This window comes from Epargyreus clarus, unplaced genomic scaffold (assembly GCF_041222505.1).
Source record: "Epargyreus clarus isolate Ecla_fem2 unplaced genomic scaffold, WU_Ecla_fem_2.2 ptg000007l, whole genome shotgun sequence".
NCBI lineage: Eukaryota > Metazoa > Arthropoda > Insecta > Lepidoptera > Hesperiidae > Epargyreus > Epargyreus clarus.
The window spans coordinates 18,041,903-18,064,459 of NW_027332215.1; the positions used below are offsets into that span (position 1 = coordinate 18,041,903).

The window sequence follows — 22,557 nt, forward strand, 5'->3', positions numbered from 1 at the left end:
TCTTTGGGTCACTGTATACCAAAGATATAAATCTCAAATCAAACGATAAGCCGACTTTCGACTACAGGTCTGGTTTCAAGTTTACCAGGAAACAACGAGAGATGGTCGCTAAGGAAGAGCACCTCAAGTCGGCTCGGATCCCGCCAAAGTACCGCGATTACTGCGCGCACTACTTGTTAGACTATCAAGTTTGTAGGTATAAGCACATGCCCTTCGTGTACCGTTGCCGTCATGAAAAACACGACTACCTTAACTGTGAAAACGACGACTATATTATCAGGATGAAGGAATTCGAGAGGGAAAGAAGGTTGCGCGAAAGGGAAATAAGGATTAAAAATAAGAAGGTTGAAGAAACGCAACCTCAGGGAGAATGTCCAAAAGATGCACCAAAAAAATGATTTTTTATGTTAGAAGTGTTTTATACCTAAACTTATTGTAATATTTTATTATAATAGAGACTACGAAATAAAATATACCTATAGCGTTACTTAGGTATCAATAGCAATGCTGTTTTAAATGTTTTAAGCCACAGTATAGACAATATTTCAACTTTACTTCTATTTCTGATTTGGTTATGAAAAAGTACTCGTAATAAAAGCTCGAAAGTTATTTCGGTTTTCCCAAAATATTATACTATTTTTTCGCAATCGACTTCACATGTAACCTGCATAATTATAATAAACTAGCTGTTCCCACGGTTTCACCCGCGTTTTAATAATGTAACATGGCGTACGTGAAACGAAATTGTACTGTACTGAATATAGAAACAGTAAAACATACCTATCTTTAGTCAACATTTAAAATCCTGAACAGAACTAAGCAGTCACTCACTGGGAACAACACCCTCAGTTTCATAAGCCGAAGCCTGAGACCATGGAGTACTTGTACACACATCCATTCACTTATTTATTATTTTGATATTTAGGAAGCACATAGTATGCTGGCTAAAGCAGTGTTGTTTCATTAAGTTCATACTTCCAATTAACCAGATTTTTCCTATAGACATGTATATTGAAATGCTTCTTACAAAATATTTCAAGCAATCCACAAATTTCATTTGCAAGTTCAAATTTAAATACTTTATTTTAAAACTAAGCCAGCGACAAATTTTACAAATTAGCGACTAAAACATAGCTTTAGTGATGATACGAGTATGTTTTAGTAAAATAAGGTATAATTTATCTTATTAGTAAGACAGATCTTTATAACACCCATATAGACGTAACACTGCCAGACCAGCACCTGCACCACCGCTATATATTTTGAGTTCTACAGCTAAACACACATAATCAGTATTTATCAGACAGTTAATAGTGTGTTACGTATAGGGCTTTTTCGCCCTCAATAAGCAAGCTCCCGTGGCGCAGTGGTAGCGCGCTCGACTGTTAGTCTGAGAGGCGGTGGTTCGATCCCACCCGGAAGCAATATTCCTTGCATTTTTGATATTTTTTTTTACATATTTTCACATAATTCTTATATTTATATTGTCTTTGATTTTTTCTAACCTTTTTATTTTTGTAATGTTTACCTTTTTATTTTCATATTTCATTTTGGTCTTCATATATTTTTGTATGTAACAATAAAATATTTTACCGTCAATGGCAATTGGTAGAAAAAATATTTTAACGAAAATTTGCAGAACATTGACTTCACACGACTTTATGAACTTTTAGTTGGGGAGCCCAAGAGGCGATTTCGGGAGCGTCTCAAGCATGGCAGACTAAGATATAGGAGATACCTTACTCACTGTAGAGTATCCTAAACCATGAATGAGCCGTTTAACAATGTAAAAGTATTTTATATATATATACATAATACTTACAAGCAATCTACGTGCCATAACCTACGTAGTACACAAACGTAATATTTTTGCTCCGCTTCCACACAACGCCATCTTGTGAAATTCTTGCGAATTTTTACGACATGAAGACACTTAACAAGGGCTTCTCGTAGCAAAGTTAGCTTAATTTTAGTTCGCATAATGCTCACAGTTTTATAAAATCTACTAGAAGAGTACAAAGGAGAATGCCCATTCTTGGTACTGATTTTTCTCATGCGTCAAAATTAAAGTAATATTAAAATTATTTTTTGATTCTTTTCATAATTTGTCGATCAGAATAGTTTCTTTGAACAGGGGATTCCATTTAAGATAAAATAAGTCGAAATGTTGATTGTTGTTCTTAAAAATTAAAATGGCGGAATTTTATACTCGGAATTCAATAAGATCTATTAGTGTTTTGACTTATGATTTTTCTCATGTATCAAAATGAAAGTAATATTAAAATTATTTTTTGATTTTTTTACACAGTTTGTCGATCAGAATAGTTTTTTTTTGAACAAGGGGGTTCCATTTAAGATAAAATAAGACAAATGTTGATTGTTGTTCTTAAAAATTAAAATGGCGGTATTTTATTCTCGGAATTCATTATTTTAGGTTTTTAGGATTATTTTAGGTTTTTTTACCTACTACCTCTAAAAGTAAATGGAATATGTTAATCGAACTACATTATAGGTACCTACTATCAGTTAAAACCGACCATCAATCTATCGTCGAATATTTTCGATTTTGAGGTTATGTAACATTTCGGTAAATAACTTCAGAACCCGGGTGCTGATCTTAAAATAATTATTGGTGGTAGTATTTGCTTAATTATACATCGTCCACAATAAGTTTCAATTTAATGCAACTCTGGACGGCGGTCCATACTTTCATGGGCATTGTCCTTTACATTTACATATTAAACAATTACCTAAAAAGTTCAGATAACAACACAACTTATGCATACATTTTATAGTTCCGTAGTAAATATTCCGGGTATTTTAAACAAAATGGCACTACTCTAATGAGACTCTCCAGCCTCAGCTACTGGAGGAGGGGGTGTCCACTCTATTTCCAGCCAGAGTGGCACACTCTTCTCCGACAATGGCACCTTCCGATTACACTTTAGGATCGGAGAAGTCGGAGGTGCCAAAAGTGTCGAAGGAGGAACTGGGCGCGGCCATTTTAAGGTTCCGGGAAAAGAATAAGGCTCCGGGGCGCATGGAATACCTGGCCGCGCCTGGGTTATAGCTCTTCAGGAGCTCGGGGACCGGTTTCGCAGGCTATCGGATGCCTATCTGATGTCGGGATCGGTCCCAAGACAGTGGAAGACGGGCGGCCTAATCCTTCGTCATATGGTCTATATGTGATGCTTGATGAGGCTGACAAACTTTTCGAGCGTATTGTGGCAGGTCGCCTTATCAGGCATCTAGGAGAGGTAGGGCCCAACCTATCCGCAACCAGTTTGGTTTCCAAGAGGGCAGATCGACCATCGATGGTTTTATGCACGTAAAGGCCGTCTCGGATGAGGCGGTTGCTCGACGCGGGGCGATGTTGGTTGTTTCGCTCGACATAGCAAATGCCTTCAACACCCCGCCGTGGGCCAGCGTTAGAGAGGCACTAAAGTATCATAAGGTGCCTCTCTACCTTAGCCGGAGCGTTGGAGTCTATCTCTCCGATAGGTACATAACGTACCCGGGGCACGGAGGACACGCACTCAGTCGGCAGATGACGTGTGGTGTTCCACAAGGGTCGGTTCTTGGTCCGCTTCTGTGGAACATCGGATACGACTGGGAGCTGTGGGGTAACTTACCCCCGGGGGCTACTGTGACTTGCTATGCGGATGACAAGCTGGTCACGGCCCCGGGGTGTAACTACGAGGAGGCTGCCCGTTTTGCCGCTGAAGCGGTGGCACTGGTGGTTGGCAGGATAAAGATGTTGGGGCTCCAGCTGGCGTGCGCCAAAAACGATTTGCGTTATGCGTACGTCGACCGATACTTGAACGCCTTACTCTTGGCATTATCTTATTAACACAACGATTAACCCCTAAATTTTTATCAAAACACATAAAATCTCTGCACAGTCTGTACTTTTTTTCTTCTGCAAAATGGAAGAAATAATACTATAACTTGTTTTAATTACCAGAAATATTTTGTAAACAATAAAGTTCTTTTCTTAATTTTTAAGTAATTGTTTTTTTTATTAAAACTTATATTATTTCGATAATGCGTCGTGTAAACTACTAGTAAATACTTGTGTGATTTTTGGTCTTCACAATTTTTTAAAAGACTTACGTGATATTTTCATATGTACCGTTTTTCGCCGACATTGATTTATCTTTGTGGATCGGCAAAATACCTTTACATTCTGTTAGAGCTAAACTATAGTTATAAGAGATAAAATGAAAGTATGCGACTATACGATTAAATTCGAATATTGTTATTCCATGTAGGTAATAGTTACAAATTAGATCACATGGTTCATTTCTTTAATTCCTCCATTCTGTCTACGCCAGAACAGGTGAACAAAATAAATTACAATTCTTAGTTTGAGTCTCCTAAAACAACTAAAAGCAGTTTACAATTAACGAGTAGGTACTAATGAAGGTGGCTTCATTATTTCGTCCTCTTGTATGTCTGTATTAAAAGCAGTATTCCCGATAAGTATAGTTGTTTAGAAGGATAACGAACAGTTTAAGTTTATAAACATACACATGTCATACACATATACACTGTCTCTCACAAGCAAATAAATTGCAATGCATGCATTGACATACTTCCCAATCGTCTTTATTAGTAGCAGGTATATAAATAATTTTCTCCAATTTCTATCACAAAAATATTAAACAGGAGCTTGATGGGCGAGACACCCGCTCCTCCATGACCCTCCCCAGACTCCGGCGGCAGCTGGGCGTGGTGCAACAGGAACCCGTGCTTTTCGACAAGACCATAGCCGAGAACATTGCGTACGGCGACAACAACAGAAAAGTCTCTATGCATGAGGTCATCAGCGCCGCCAAAGCCGCTAATATACACAGCTTCATTGTGTCCTTACCAAAGGTAAATTTGCTTTATGTTATATTTTAATACACAGCACAAAGTTTAAAAGGTGGTGAAACAAGTGTGGTTCGTACGGGCTGGTACTACCGTCACCCCTTCTCACGTGATGCTGTTTCCGCGTTTCAGTGGAAACTTGTGGCAGACTTATGAGGGACTATCTTAGTCCTCAGGTGTGGCTACATATCTGATCTGTATGTTTTCCAGACAGATCTTAAAAGTTGGCGTCCAAACAGTCATATTATCATCATCATCTTCAACTTAAATCCTACTATGAGTTATCTTTCACCTACTTAATATTAATTATTTTAAATAACAATTCTGAAGGTCGCAGGAATATATTTTTAATATTGTTAATAATAACTAATAAACATGAATGAAGACAGATAAGATATACAATTCTTGGCAGGGTTATGACACCAACTTGGGCTCGAACGGCGCTCAGTTGTCCGGCGGACAGAAGCAGCGTGTTTGCATCGCCAGGGCTCTCATCCGGTCACCACGACTCCTGCTTCTAGACGAAGCTACGTCTGCTTTGGACGCTAACAGTGAAAGAGTAAGTAAGAAATTAATACCTCGACAGCAACGCCACGTATCAGGTAAGAAGATATGAGAAGAGAGAAGGCACGAAATTGAAGCAGTGATAGCCTGGTGGTTAGGAAACTCGGCCTCTTGATATAGATCAAGTTCGGGTCCGTGGTTCAAATCCCAGGCAAAAACCACTGATTTTTCAAAATTATGTGCGTATTAGAAATTAATTATCACTAACTTAAACGGTGACGGAACCACGCGAGGAAACTTGCGCACCTGAGAAATCTAAAATGTTCAAAGGTATATGAAGTCAACCAATTCGCACTTGGCCAGCGCGGTAGACTATGACCTAATACTTCTCATTCTGAGAAGAGACCCGTGCCCAGCAGTGGGACAGGAATGGGTTGATGATGATGATGTCTGATGATATGGTAAGAGCTTATAACTAGGATCTTTAATTAAATAACTTATTTTTTCAGGCCGTCTCTGAGGCTTTAGAAAAAGCATCTAAAGGTCGAACTTGTATCACCATCGCACACCGACTCTCCACCATCAAGGATGCGGATTTGATATGTGTTTTAGACAAGGGTACGTTCCATTTTATAAAACCATAGACAAATTCTTATAGTTTATAATTGCACGATGATAGTTTGTATTATCATTTATTTTGCCTGCGTATATTAAAAACATTACGTATATAAACAATATCCTGAAGCTTGTACATGACTTGAGTAAAATGATCTTGTCTCAGTTCCCGTAGACAAGATAGATTGATAAGGTACCTTTATTCTCTAAATACCCTGCAGTCGCTCGGGTTATCAGCAAACTTCATAAACATTTTGTACTAAGCTAATTTCAGAGGTATTCTGGCCTCGTTATTGTTTTCAACGCTCGCAGTGCCCCTTATTATATAAAAATGTCAGCCAGCTGCCTATTCCAGTGAAAAGACCAATGTAAAATAAAATCTATTGTGAAACTTCATGTTCTTATGAAAACTAAAATGGTATTTCGTCTGAAATCATCTTACCCCTATAGTAACATTAAAATTTAAGTTAATTTTAAGAAGAATAACCAACAATTACTATAATTTCAGGTAAGATAGTTGAACGCGGATCCCATTCGGAGCTGATTAACTTGAAAGGCATCTACTGGAGAATGTGTAAAGGGCAACACATGGCGTAGAAACGCCCAATAATTGAAATTGCTATTTTAAGGATCTACACACATTACAGCACTAGTTCGATAATACATTGTAAATTATAGATTAAGATATAATTAAAAATTATACATTGACGCTTCAAAAGATCAAAGTATTCGAAAAAATACAATTTTAAGCCAATGTTCTTTTAAATAATTATTTTGGAAGCACCCGTGCTCAATAACTTGAGATGTGAACGTGAACGGTTACAGCGTTGCGTTTGTACAAAAAGGAATAATAGATTTTGTCAGGTTTTTATTAGAAAGAGTGAATAAGCAACCTTATAACCAAAGGCATTGAACTATGTATATAGGAGCAATAGACCAGAAATGGGCTGGAATAGAGAAATCCAAGAATTATTACAAGTTGGCAATAATTTGTTTTGCAGTAATTATCCCACGTGAATCTATCCCAGGTGATGTCAATGTGAAACAGGAAAGGTTTTGTTTGAAAATCTTGGTAATGTCCGGTCTATAGCCCTATTATGTATTTAATCTATTTGAGTATAACTCAAGTTTAATTGAAAAACGGCGATATTAAAAAATGACTACATTCAAACCAAGGTTCAGTCTCAAGTTATCGCGAACGGTTTGTTCAATGTTACGCCATTTTATTTTTGTAATTGTGACTTAAGATCTACTTATTGACATATTGTTATTAAAAATAGTGATATAGTTGTAGGAATGTTAGGAATTGAAATAAATAAATCTATAGACAATTATTTTCTGTACTTTAATATTTCCAAAATTTATCATAATCCACAACTACAAGCCAAGAATAAGGTTCTAAAATCTACTTACAATATCACGCTCCCAATCTTTCATTTTGTCATTACCCTGTACGCATTCTTAACAGATGATATCTGGCTAAAATATCTGTCGCTGTTACTTTGGCACTTTAGTAAACGATTTATGGCATTTGGGAAACAATATAGATGGACATAGGCGTAACGATATAACTGTACACATAGACAATGTATATCATTCTAATGATTTCACGTATCGTTCGTCCCTTTTGCGATGATTAATCTGTTTGGCAACATTCCTCACTATTTACTGTAACTAGTTGTTAATCCCCAACTTTCCCTAGCGAATCTTATAGAATAAGTTTACATCAAAACATCATTGAATCGAAATTAAGTAAAGTATACATATTAAGTCAGAAATACATGAAATGGTAATGATTACTTAAACGTTACATCTACTACATCAATAAGATAAAATATCGACAGCCAGAAAGATTTTATATTAGTAGTCTTTTATTAGGTCTATAGACACCAAATCTACATTATCAATAAAATAGTTGTATGGTTACTAGACATTAATTATGCACATAATACATAAAAAGTTAAAAGTAAGTTACAATAACTATATCAATGATCTCAGCTATTTGGCATGACAATATGAGAGAATATAAAAATAATGTGGTATATGTCAAGTATACTTTAAATGGCACAATTGCAATGTGCAACGCGGGAGTGGAAGCGTAAGGTGCGTTTTTAGGTTGAGGTCTTCGTATGGATGATACCCACAACTTGGAAGAATATAAAATGAACTTAGTTTTCTTTTTCATTTTAACGAACTCATTAATTTGTTAAAACTACCTATAGTAGTATACTTTCAGCATAATCAATAACGATAATACGCTAATCATAATATATTAGAGAAGTAATTAAAGGGTTGAAAGTACAAATTATATCAACAAATATTGTAGTTTTTTAAACATTTCAAAGATCGCGGGAGAAAGCTTTGCGTTACTTAATATATGACAGACATATACGATTCCACACATCATATTATGCTGGATGTCTACTAGCGACTAAGGTACTTTTATCATAATCTATCTATATATATAAAGATATATACTCACTTCAAAACGTATTAATCAAGGTTTTGGCTAAACTACTGAGGATAGAATCTTGAAATTTGGAATATAGCTTCATTTTATACTGTAGATGCGCAATAAGAACGGATTTTTTGATATTTCACCGTAAATGGGGTTAAAAGGGGGTTGAAAGTTAGTATGAAAGTCCGTCAATTTTAAAGCAATCTCGATGAAAATTGATATTTAGCTAGCTGATTTAAAATAATAAAAAACCTTTAATGGCAAATCAACTCCTATGAGTGTTAAATAAGGGTTGTAAGTTTGTATGAAAGTCCCCAATTTTGATGTTAACGCTATGAAAACCCCGATGTTTTCGATAGAAAACAATTGAATACCTATTTCACCATTTTTGTAAAATTAACCCTTAAGTTGGTAAAATAGTGGTTGACAGCTTATTTTAAACTTTGCCAATTTGTAAGCTAGCTCTATAAAAGTTAGCCATTGCCTTAATGGTTAGATATAGTGGAACATTAATTCTACCGTTTATGGAAAGTCAAAGCTTATGTGGTTAAATAAGGGTTGTAAGTTGGTATCCAAGTCCCCCAGTTTTGATGTAATCTCTATGACAATCGATATTTGGCTTTTCGGTAGAAAATAATTAAACACCTATTTCATTGTTTTTGGAAAATTATCCCTAAAGGTTATTAAAAGGGGATTGGAATTTTATTTCAAACTTCGTTAATTTGGAAGCAGGGACTATAAAAATTTGCATTTGGCTTTCTGGTTGGAAATAATAGGACACCTATTTCACCGTTTTTGGAAAATCAGCCCCTAAGGTCGTTTAATAGGGGATGGAACTTAATTTTAATAACCTTTAATTCGGAAGCAAGGACTGTAAAAATTAACAATTGGCTTTCTGGTTGGGAATGATATAACTTTTTAACACCGTTTATGGAAAATCTACTCTTAAGAGTATAAAATAGGTGCAGTAACTTCTTTTAGAAGTCCGCTGATTTTGAAGCAAGGTCAATGACAATTTTTATTTGGATTCTTATTTGGCTTTCTGATTGAAAACAATGGGACACCTATTTCACGTTTTTGGAAAATCAACCCTTAAGGTCGTTTAATAGGGGATGGAACTTTTTTTAAAATCCGTTCATGTGGAATCAAGACCTATAAAAATAGCATTTAGCTTTCTGGTTCGAAATAATAGAGTCTCTTTAACACCGTTAATGGAAAATCTACCATTAAGAGGGTAAAATAGGGGTAAAAACTTCGTTTAGAAGTCCACAGATTTTAAGTTAAGTCAATGAAATTTGACTTTCTGATCGGCTTTCTGATTGAAAATAATAGGTCACCTATGTGACCGTTTTTGGAAAATCAACCCTTAAGGTCTTTAAATAAGGATTTGAACTGTTATATAATCCGTTAATTTGGAAGCAAACACTATGAAAATTATCATGAGACACAGTGAAGCATCTGAGTCACTGTTTTTCTTTTTTTAGATCAACCCTTAAGACGGGTATGAAAGGGTGTATGCAGCATGTCTTTCTCTTTACACACTATTATGGATATTTTGGTATCCTGAATACATCACAACCTATTTGGATACAATGCTTGCCGATGTTTTGCCCCTGCCATGGGGTATGGTTGTGGTTATACGTGGATTAATAATGGTGATGTAGTGGACACATAGACCTTTGATTAAAACTTTGGGCTAGAACGGGGCTACAATATCCACTGCCTGTTGTAAGGGACGACTAAAGGGGGACTTCTGGTTGAAAGGGGGTTGCGTGCGGCAAGAATGAGAGCTCTAACCGCCCAGCCAGCGACCCTGGAAATAACCACTGTATATGAGGCCGCATAACTTAAGCTAAACAACAAAAATTGTAAGAGGGGGTTTGCATAATGGTTAGGTACTTTATTGGTCGGAGAATAACATGGACGATTCCTATGAAATAGTGTAAATAGTAATTATTGTATTCTACATGAAACTATATAAAAAATCCAAAGGTATGTGAAATCTACCAATACGCACTTGGCCCCCGCGATGGACTATGGCCTAATCCTTCTCATTTTGAGAGGAGACCCGTGCCCGGCAGTGTGACAATAATGGGTTGATGATGATGACATGCACAATCGGATTGTATACCTAAAATATGCAAAATGGATAAACTGGTTTTTATGCATAGGTCAATTCAGAAATATTAAACTGATCATAACTTATATTGTTATTATTAACCTATCTTTATAATATTATAATAAATGATAATGCATTTTGTGTGTTTCAAATAATAGTGTTTTATGTAGAAGTCGATAAGTACCTAACGAAGTATCTGATCAATGCAATATTTTAAAATTATGTACCTAAAATTATTGTTTGTTTACAGGAAAATGCAAATGTTAATGCGATTTTGGAGATACTTTATCTGTTCTTTATAAACATGCACCACTTTTTTCGCATTTTCACATCTTTTGCAACAGAAAAATCACTAAATAATGTATTTATAGTAGTGGTTTTGCACAATACCTCTAGGAAATATTTATAAAGTGGTTATTTAGCGTTTCCCATTATGTAAATAGCGATGAAACCTAAAAACGTTAAATAATACCTTTATGTGCATACAGTTATCATCAATATCAATACAAATGACGCTACGTGACGTCATTCAAAGAGCGCGTAAAATGGCTGCGTTCAAATATGTCAAATTTTATTGATACTTTAAATATTTTTTAAAAAAATATTTCAAACACTAATAAAATTGTTTATATTTTTTACTATGTTAAAACGATGTGATAAGTGGTTTAAATAATAAAAAGTGTTAAATAATAAAATAAAAATGTGCATATTCCCTATTGAAATAGCAAAAATTCCGGGAAAGCTAAATTTTCGTAGAGACCTTGGGTTTACCATTACAAATAAAGTGTCAAAAGTCCCCATCGAACCGATGTGTGCGTCGGCACTTATTCGTGGTCAAACGTCAAAATTTTAGGTTTTTTGGATTTTTTTCGAAAACGGTAAGTTTTATCGATAAGTACCTCAGGCCAAAGTTGTAGCTCTTAAAATTCTCTTATAATTTTGTGCTTATATTTTTTTCTTTCGAACCAATCATTATTCAGATATTGCGCTTGTAAAATTTACGTTTTATATGATATCCACACCACCTGTGAAATAGCGTACATAGCGCGTTTTTTTAACGTGGTTTCCCCGGGAGGACTATTCCACGAAGATTATTGATATTGGTTATTGAGTTCAAGTGTCGTTTTTTTTTTTTGTTACTTTAATCTGATTTATACTCTTCATACTCAACTTAAAGAATCATGTTTTGATCTTCTTCAGAAGTTGTTCAAATGAAGACGAATCAGTTGCCTCTTCATCAAGATCATACGATTCTTCCTCTCTTGTATTTAATTAAACATTTGAGCAAGACAGACCATGGCAATTGGTACACGCTGAAAAACACTGTAATCCTACTTTTCTACAGCCACATTTAGTACTACGGACAGCGAAAAGACTGCAGCAAAAACTCACGTGCAGGCAAAACACGTACGCAATCATAAACCCGTTGTACAATTAAAAGTATCAATTTAAGATATAATTATTTCAGAAAAGTATCTATGAAACGATATCGTGCAAGTTTTATGATCGCGGACAGCATGTGGATACAAACACGCGTGATAGAAAAAATGTCCTAAGGGCTACCCTGCACAGTATCGCGCATGCGCTGTAGCTATTGATCACTGTCAATAGGAGTTTTCGAGATTTAATTCAACAGCCTCCATAGCTCAGAGGATAGAGCAATGGTCTAACAAACCATGGGTCGGGAGTTCGATTCTCCCTGGAGGCATGCGTCTTTCATAATGTATTTTTTTTCCGTTTTTATGTGTTTTTTTTTTCACTTTTTTTCTTTTTATAATGTATGTAAATATTAGGTTTTATGTTAAATTGTGTGTAAAAAGAACAAACAAACAATGTGTGTCATCGATTTTATTTTAAACTAGCAGAACCCGCGGCTTCGCCCGCGTAAAAAATATGATCTATCTATATATATAAAAGCGAAAAGATACTCACGTTCAAAACGTATTAATCAAGGTTTTGACGAAACTACTGAAGCTACAATCATGAAATTTGATATATAGCTTCATTTTATAATGTACATGCGCACTAAGAACGGTTTTTTTGATATTCCACCGTTAAGGGGGTAAAATGGGGGTTGAAAGTTAGTATGAAAGTCCGTCAGTTTTAAAGCAAGTTGGATGAAAATTCGTATTTAGCTTTCTAAATTAAAGTAATAAAAATGTAATCTAAGGGTTTTTCCAAAATCAACCCTAAAGGTGGTTAAATAGGGGTGGACAGCTTATTTAAAATTTTGCCATTTTGGAAGCCAGCACTATGAAAGTTAGCCATTGCTTTACTGGTTAAATATAATAGAACTTTAGTTCTACCGTTTTTATGGAAAATCAATCCCCATGTGGGTTAAATAAGGGTTGTAAGTTTGTATGAAAATCCCCCAGTATTGATCTAATCTCTATGAAAATCTGTATTTAGCTTTTTGGTAGAAAATAATTAAACACCTATTTCATTGTTTTTGGAAAATCAACCCTTAAGTTCGTTTAATAGGGGATAGAACTTTATTTTCAAATCCGTTAATTTGGAAACAAGGATTATAAAAATAGCATTAAGCTTTCTGGTTCGAAATAATAGGGCTTCTTTAACACCATTTTTGGAAAATCTACCCTTAAGAAGGTAAAATAGGGGTGGAAACTTCGTTTATAAGTCCGCAGCTTTTTTAGCAAAGTCTATGAAAATTGTTATTTGGCTTTCTGATTGAAAATAATAGGATACCTATTTCACAGTTTTTGGAAAATCAACTCTTAAAGTTGTTTAATAGGGGGTGGAATTTTATTTTAAAATCCGTTTATTTGGAAACAAGGAGTGTAAAAATAGGATTTAGCTTTCTGGTACGAAATAATAGATCTTCTTTAACGACGTTTATGGAAAATCAGGGTAGATTTTAAGAGGATAAAATAGGGGTAGAAACTTCGTTTAGAAGTTGGCAGGTTTTAGAGCAAAGTCTATGTAATTTAGTATTCTACTTTCTGATTGAAAATAATACAACACCTGCTTCACCGTTTTTGAAAAATTAACCCTTAAGGACGTTTAGTAGGGGATGGAACTTTATTTTAAAAACCGTTAATTTGGAAGCAAGGACTGTTAAAATTGGCAATTGACTTTCTGGTTGGGAATGATAGAACTTTTTTAACACCATTTATGGAAAATCTAAGTGGGTAATATAGGGGTTGAAAGTTTGTTTAGAAGTAAGCCGATTATGAAGCAAAGTCTATGAAAATTGGTATTTTGCTTTCAGGTTGTAAATAATATATAACTTATTTTTCCATTATTTCAAAATCAACCCGTTAAATAGGGGTTGGAACTTTATTTAAAATCCGTTAATTTGGACGCAACCACTATGAAAAATTATCATTAGACTCAATGAAACATCTGGGTCACTGTTTTTTTAGATCAACCCTTAAGACGGCTACAAAAGGGTGTTTACATTATGCCTTTCTGTTTACACATCTGTTTCAGCATTTTTAGCAATTCCTATAAGTAAAGAAAGTTTATTTAAAAACCGTTATTGACTTTACTTCCCTTGGCGTGTCTGGAAAAAGAACAAAGTGCAGAGAGGTTTAGTGTAGGGCGAAATTCCACGGGCCTTCGTAACATATATTTTTAACATGGGAATGTATTGCGCGTGCTGAAGTGCAGAACTGCGGTTTTTTAGGGTTCCGTACCTAAAAGATAAAAACGGAACTCCTTTACTAAGACTTCGCTGTCTATCCGTTTGTCCGTGTGTCACAGAGCTCCATCTCTGGAACCGTAATAGATAGACATTTGAAATTCTTACGAGTATGCATAACGGTGGCCGCTATAACAACAAATACTAAAAATAACATAGGTCTCCATACAACAAACTGCTATTCGATATTTTTCCAACTAACTTTTGAACCGTTAGAGGTAGAGGAGACAGTTCAAAATTTCACAATGTGTGTACTTTAATGGCTGCTGCAATATTAAATACTAGAAATAAAAAAAAAAAAATCGGTTGTACGGAACCCTCCAGGTGCGGGTTTGACTTGCACTTGGCCAATTATTAGTAACGCGCAGCCGCCCGCGGGCCACACACCACCCGTGGGTGGCGGATTGCCGACCGCTGGTGTTGAATATTAGCTTTCAGAAATTTGCTGATAAAGTTTTTATTGACGCATATGTACATAGGAATGTTTTTAAAATTCTACTAAGGAGGTAAAATAAGTGTTATATGTATGTATACGGGAATCTTTTAGGTTCGAAGTTAGAAACGTGAAATTTCAGATAACGTCTATTCAGACAATCTATACACGACAACGTGGACGGGTGCAAATTTCATATATGATGATGCGTAATTTTATTTAAATCGCCCTACATTTTGGTATACTGATTAGGTACATCGCAACTACTTTGGACACACTGCGTGCCGACATTTTGTCCTTCCGTGGAGTATGGTTGTGGCTATGCGTGGATTAGTGATGGATATGTGGTAGACACATAGACCTTGGATTAAGATTTTGGGCTAGAAGAGGGCTACAGTATCCCCTGCCTGTCGTACGAGACTAAAGGGGGACTACTGGTGTTGCGGGCGGCAAGAATGGGAGCTCTAACCGCCCAGCGCCAGAGACCATGGGAAGAACCACTGTATTTAAGGCCCCATATAACATGGACGGTTCCTATGGAATAGTGTAAATAATAATTATTGTATCCTACATGAAACTTATATTTTAAACGAAGTTTCATTACAGTCCACTAATTAGAGTTTTAGTGTATGTTTCTGAAGAAAGCTTGACCAATTTAGATACACAGTGACGAAAAAAGAAAGCTTTTAGTAATGAAATATTAATACTACTATATCGTTAAAATTGTTAAAGGTAAGAATTTACGATTACAGTTATTTGTATGTCATATACGGGCTTCGCCCGCGTAAAAAAGATATGATATTTTAATTTTGAAAACGTGGAAAGTCTAAATTACAGTTCAGAAATAAAAAAAAAACAATTTTAAAACGAAATTGTGACAAAAACGAACTAATGTACATTTTCTATTCAGCGAGACTTACTTGCGAGATTGTTTAATTGCTTAAAATCGATAATTTTGGTCCTCCGCCATCTCTAGCTACCCTGTTAAAACTCTTTTTGTATTTTTGTATTGAATTTTAAAGGTATTTCAGCCGTTTTATTTATGTCGTCATTGCATCATCTTTGTCTTTACATCATAACCTTATTACTATTGTGATGGTTTTGTGAAAATCGTGTAACGTTCTAATATAAAGATTATCGAGAACATTTGTAAGCTAAGGATAAGCAAAGTTAGTAATTTTCACACGTTTTGTTCATAAACATATATTTTGTCAGATATACCACGAGATGGCGTTCTCTTGTCGCTGTGATATGATATAGGAGGACATACTTCAAAAAAGGAATAGAATTTAAACTACGTGCAATTTTCCCAGTTAAATTATAATGTGTAATTAATTATGAGCCATTGAATATCAGTTACATAGTTTTAGTAGTCTATACAGATAAAACAAGTGAACTATTTTTTTGGATGTCGGTAAAAGTTGCTTGGCTGTCATTTAGTTAGCACTTTACTTGTAGGTAGAGTTATTGGCTTTTTCAATTTATAAGTTAAAGATTGTCAAGTGAGGGAGAAAAACGGTATTAAAGATTGAATATGAAAAATAGGGCTGGTCTCAAGAGAATTATTAGATTTAAGTACAGGATTATAAGATTGTAGATAATATCTTGTCGCTTACGAAACGTTCTTTGGACATTTAAATTTTATATTAGATCCAATATCGGTTCATATTAATTTACAGTGCCCCCTTGTTTTAATGTTAAGCGCAATGTTCTTCAGATAAATATCTCTACCTAATATGGTGCTCTTCAAAAATATGTCCAAACTTGTCAGTTTTTAGTGTAAAAATATTGAGAAGTTCATTTAGAAACTATATGTGTTATGTTTTACATGTATATTGTGATAAATAATGAAATTTGCAAGTAAGTCTGTACGTTTACTAAATAAGTCGGTTCATTTGAAATGGACTATAGTGTAGACTAATTCGCCCAATGCTTACGTAGCTTCCGTGGTGTAGTGGTTAGCGCGCTCGGTTGAGAAGCCGGGAGACGGTGGTTCAAATCCACCCGAGAGCATTATCCGCTTCAGAAATGCATTTTTTTTAAATTTTCATATAACTTAAAAAAAAAAATACCCTGTTTAATTTCAAATTTTGATGTTAAATTTATTTTAATTGTTATATATAATGTTTTTGTTGTAATTATTATTGTAAAACGTCTTGTAAATAAACTTTAATTTTGATGATTTAGTTTTTTTTTAATTTATTTCCTATTTTATTATTTATTATTTTATTATTTTAGCATTGTTTAATAATAACATATTTTTTATTTATAACGCAAACTATATAAGTTACTTCTTCTATTGATAACCTACGTTCTTAATACATCAACAACATAAAACGTAATGTCATATTTCAGTTTTCCATACATAGAATATAATCCACAAAGAGTGTCTTAAAGAATTGATCTTATCAAAATATAGTATTTTATTCTAAGGAATTTACCTATTCTATTTCCCAGGAAATTATACAAAATAGTTTAGACAAATACTTTTTAGGGCCTCTTATTGTTTTATAGGGTCTCTAAATAAGGTCAGGTCTTCTGGTGTAAAGGGGTGGATTAGACGTTTAGGGTGGATGCATGAAAAGTTTCCGTTAATTATAATAACTTGGATTCTGTTAATTATAAAATCATCTCTTAATTATTATTCTTAACATTAAAGTAAGTGTGTTTTTCTTGTCGTGCGTGCATATTCTCCCACGTGACCTACCCGCACACATATCATTTGCATGGTTTCACACACATACTCACACAGGTCGCGAACACTGTAGCGAGTTAATTCATGTATGGGGGCGATCGTACTAAAACCAGGTTAAAGGTACTTCAATCCCTTTATAGTTCTTGTGCTGAAGCGGGGATGCATAAAGAGTAGTTAAACAGATTCACGCCGAGTTAAAATTAATATGTATTCCGGTCCCTCGCTGAACGTCTCCAAGATTTACTAAATAATTAACTCAGTGTAGGACGTACGGTACAAAGGATTGTTTGACTTTCAAGTCCGAGCCAATAGAAGGCTATTTGCAGAACGCGCTATCGAACGTTTGCTTTTAGGTATTAACAGCAGTGTTAGGCGCTGCTGTGTTCCGTTTTGAAGGGTGTGGTAAGGGAGACAGATTTTTCCGAGGCGTTCCAGCTTAGTCCTCAGGGGTAGCGGCGCGTCTGTGCCCGACCTCAGTTAGGAATATCTAATCCTATCTGGGGTTGATACAGATGTCCATGGGCGGCAGTAGCCACTTATCATCAGGTGGACTGCATGCTCGTCTGCTACTCTTATATTATAAAAAAAGTTACAATAAATAATTAAGTTGATCTTCATTCAAGGTTGAAATTAATTAGCCGATATTTGATACCTTTCTTTTTCAATTGTTCTATGTTAAGTAGGTATACGTTCTTTTACTAAATACTAGTTGGAAACTTAATGTAATTTTTATGTTCTATTAACAAAATAAAGTATATTTCGTCGGTTTGCAGTTTACTGGCCAGTGATTTTGTATTGATAGTAAGTCATACGAGCGCTCTAATTTTATGGCATAGAACATATAAGTATCATAGATTATTAAGATTTCAAAAAAAAGTGAGGGTGAGCGTTAAAGAGTTAAATTAAATTATATTGTTTAGGACGATTAACAAGTCAATCTATTTATTTAAAACAAAAGATTTTTAATTTTGATATGAGATGTTGTTAGGTTAGATAGTGAGATATGGGTCGGGAGTTCGATTCTCTCTGGAGGCATTTATCCTGTATGATTTTGATTTTGTTTTCCGTTTTTATGTGTTTTACACATAGAAGAGATGGTTTTCACTTTTCTCTTTTTATAACGTAATACAATGTTTTTCTCATTTTATAATCTGATACAATCTCGCGTAATAGAAAAAATGTCCTAAGGGCTACCCTGCACAGAATCGCGCATGCGCTGTAGCTAATGATCACACTCAATAGGAGTTTTCGAAATTTAAAGCAACAGCCTCCATAGCTCAGGGGATAGAGCAATGGTCTTACAAGCCATGGGTCGGGAGTTCGATTCTCTCTGGAGGCATTGATGCCTTGGTTGTTATTTTTGACTTTTCTCTTTTTATAATGTATTATAATGTACTATAAACAGAATATTACGTTTTATGTTAAATTGTGTGTAAAAAGAACAAACAAACAATTTGTGTCATCGATTTTATATTAAATTATTTAATAAAATTAAATAATATTATAAACACTTAATAAATACATAAGTGACATTAAGCAGTTTCAACAACCTAACCAATCGTATGTAGGCAATATAAAAACATACTCGTATCATTATCCGAAAAAAAAAACAATATTTCTGTTGTTAAATCGTGAATTTGCCGCTGTCTTATTTCTTATCGTAAAATAAAGTATTTAAATTTGACCTTGAAAATAAAATTTTGTGTATAGATTGCTTAGCACATTTCTAATAAGAAGACAAAATTCGAAAATTCAGATTAATCGGATATATGGACTTTTTGAAACTACACCCCTTCAGCCAATATGCTATGCTACTAACTCCATCCTATCCTAAATATTATTAAAGGTAAAGTTTGTGAGGATGGATTGATGTATACACCTTATAAGTACATGAGAATAACATGTAGACTTTTTTTATAATATAGGAGTAGCAGACGAGCATGCAGTCCACCTGATGGTAAGTGGCTACTGCCACCCACGGGCATCTGTAATCAACCCCAGATAGGATTAGATATTCCTACCTAAGGTTTGACACAGATGCGCTGATACCCCTCAGGTCTAAGCTGGAACTCCTCGGAAAAGTATGTCTCTCATACCACACCCTTTAATCCAGAACACAGTAGTGCTTAACACAGCTGTTATTAGGCAGAAATAGGTGTGGCGGGGGTGCCGCCGGAGTCAAACCACAAAGAGTTCTAAGACCTTCAAAAACTCTATCTGAAGCCACTTACATAGTCGCATCCAAATGTTTCCGCAGAACGCAAGAACTACTTCACGCTAGGAACATGTGTGGCGGTGGTGCTCCTCGAATTGTAGTGTTTGTTACACCTTTACCTAACATTAAAAAACTTTCAGCACTTTTTCGTAAATCAGCGAAATATGGCGAATGGGGAAGGAAAATAGTTTTAGTTCTATTCAGTTTAGTTAGAAAAAATTAAACATATGTTAAATGTTTTTACGTTCCGTTTGTTAAGCGAGTTAATACCTATACCTAATGAAAACCTTGCAATCGCGTCGAAAAGTTGTTTCAGCTACAAAATAAATCTAGTAAACAGGTACCTACATTCGCAGTTATATTAATTACATCTTAAGTTATGCCTAACGTTTACATAACAGACAAACCACTGCAGGTTTCAAATTTGAATAATAAACTATTTTCGTAACGTATTTATGATTTTAACATAAATGCAAACTTGCAAATTCGCATTACAAATCAAATCAAATCAAATCAATTTTTTTTATTCAAAATAGGTTCTTTACAGATCACTTTTTGAATGTCAAAGCAACTACCACCACTTCACAAGGTGTTTCGTTATGGAGAAGAAGCGGCGAAAGAAACTCCATAACACACATCTTTTTAAAAAAAAAATGTTTTTGACAATGTTAACTTAACGTAATGGTACATGTGGAGCTGGAGCTAATTCAGACCACACCGTTTTGTCAGTCAAATAATCACTTACTTTATAGTACGCTTTTTTACATAGCGTTAGTTTAACGACATGTTTAAACTTTTTTTCTGTGAGATTCAAAATGTGGTCGGGTATTTTATTGTAGTAGCGAATACAGTTGCCCACGAAAGATCTAGCCACCTTACATAATCTATGTTTAGGAATTGCTAATTTATTTCTATTTCTGGTATTAAAATTATGGTGGTTACTATTTTTTTCAAACATATCAGTGTGTTTTCTTACATTCATAATATTTTCATAAATGTATTGACTATGCACCGTCAATATATTAATAGTGGGAAACAGTTCTCTTAGGGACTCACCACGCCGCAGACTATATATTGACCTTATTGCTCTTTTTTGAATAGTAAATATAGAGTCTATGTCAGCAGCACTGCCCCACAGTAGAATGCCATAAGACATAATGCTGTGAAAGTAACTGAAATAGACAAGTCTGGCAGTGGGTATGTCTGTTAACTGTCTAATTCTTCTGACTGCAAAAGCTGCAGTACTAAGTCTGCTGGACAAAGCAGAGATGTGGGGACCCCACTGGAGTTTAGAATCAATGGTAATCCCCAAGAAAACAGTTTCATTGACGAATTGCAAAGTCTCACCATTTAGAGCGACATTCATCCCCGTACTCCTTACATTTGGTAGCATAAATTTAATACATTTAGTTTTATTAGAATTTAAGAGTAGGTTGTTTGCATCAAACCAGTTCTGAATCCAGCAAAGAGTTTCATTAATATCGTTCATATCCTGTGATTGTCGTTTTACTCTAAACACCAAGGAAGTGTCATCAGTAAACAAAACAACCTCAGATAAATCCTTTACTACATTTGGCAAATCATTTATATAAACTAAAAATAGAAACGGACCTAGGATGGAGCCCTGAGGTACACCTATTTTAATATTAGAACCTGCTGATAATGCTCCATTTACTTGCACTCGTTGGACTCTATTGTTTAAATAAGAATTTATCAACTTTAGAGAATTTCCCTGAATACCATAATATTGTAATTTTAACAATAAGGTTTTATGATCAACACAATCAAAAGCTTTAGACAAGTCACAAAAAATACCTATAGCATCATGTGCTTGTTCCCAACAATCAAAAATATGTCGCAGCAATTGAACACCAGCATCTGTGGTAGAACGGCCTTTAGTAAAGCCAAATTGCTTTTGATGTAAAAGATTATTTAGTTTAAAATGAAGCAACATTTGGTGTAAGAGGATCTTTTCAAAAATTTTACTTAGAACAGGCAGTACTGAGATGGGTCTATAATTGTTGGGATCTTTAGTATCACCTGCCTTAAACAATGGAATTATTTTGCTATGTTTCATTAAATCAGGGAAACAGCCCTGATCAACACACATATTAAAAATAGTGACTAAGTAGGGAGCTAAAGTTTTAATGACTGATGTACAAACTTTTACTGACATTCCCCAAGTGTCCTCTGTATTTTTAACAGTTAATTCTTTAAAAGCTTTTAATATGTCATTAATTAAAATATGTCTAAATTTAAATTTAATGTGACACTGACTTAAATTCTCTGTAATTTGTTATTCACCGCAGATCGCAACGTTCAATTTCTAATATCATTTTTATTTAAATATTTATTACGGAACAGAATTGAGGTAAATATATAAAAAATACATAAATAAAACATCTCCTAAATATGTACTTGTGTACAACTAATTATATCTTTAGATTATTGCATCAGAAATATTGCATTTTGTATATGCGGTAGGTAATGTGTACCTATAATTTTTCCCCTGTAACCCTCCGTGTGGAAGTTCAAGTCGCACTTAGCCAATCCTCTTTTTATTTCTGTTCTTACAGACGGCACCTATAGGATAAGTCAGGCAATGCGCAAGAAGTACAGACGCGACGTGTACGCGATCATGAATGTCTTGGAGCGTATGCTGGAGCGGCCCATACGAGACCTGGACGACGTCGGCACATGTCATGTGTTTATATACTTAGAATAAGATAGCTATATACACTCACGACTTACATTCATTTCCGGCCTATACTTTAAAAACTAAGTAAAATGAAAATGAATAAAGTAACGTTAAGAAAAATGTTTCATTATCATATTTGTTGGAATATAGCAAAAACCCAAGCCTCTCATAATGTATAATATTCAAGAAGGTTGTATATGATAAAGCTGGCAGCTGAAAAACATATATTTTTCTTCTTCTGATTTGTCATTCTTGTCAATGATTCGATATAATAAAAAGTATCTTTT

At 34.7% G+C, this 22,557-nt stretch overlaps 1 protein-coding gene and 3 non-coding genes across 4 annotated transcripts in view; all 4 read left to right on the plus strand.

The window, feature by feature from the left end:
* Window positions 1–7,326, plus strand: part of LOC140743576 (multidrug resistance protein homolog 49-like) — a 35,391-nt gene extending 28,065 nt beyond the window's left edge. Inside the window, exons 23-26 of the mRNA XM_073074971.1 lie at window positions 4,669–4,878; window positions 5,285–5,431; window positions 5,886–5,994; window positions 6,500–7,326. Of these exons, the coding sequence (XP_072931072.1) occupies window positions 4,669–4,878; window positions 5,285–5,431; window positions 5,886–5,994; window positions 6,500–6,588 (555 nt within the window). The 3' untranslated portion in view covers window positions 6,589–7,326. The remainder of the gene's footprint in view (window positions 1–4,668; window positions 4,879–5,284; window positions 5,432–5,885; window positions 5,995–6,499) is intronic.
* TRNAN-GUU (transfer RNA asparagine (anticodon GUU)) lies at window positions 1,353–1,424 on the plus strand. Its single transcript has one exon. It is a non-coding gene; the product is annotated as a tRNA-Asn (tRNA).
* A 4,877-nt stretch (window positions 7,327–12,203) lies between the features above and the next one.
* Window positions 12,204–12,276, plus strand: TRNAV-AAC (transfer RNA valine (anticodon AAC)). The gene has a single exon. It is a non-coding gene; the product is annotated as a tRNA-Val (tRNA).
* Window positions 12,277–18,623: 6,347 nt separating this feature from the next.
* On the plus strand, window positions 18,624–18,696 carry TRNAV-UAC (transfer RNA valine (anticodon UAC)). Its single transcript has one exon. It is a non-coding gene; the product is annotated as a tRNA-Val (tRNA).
* The last annotated feature ends 3,861 nt before the right edge of the window (window positions 18,697–22,557 follow it).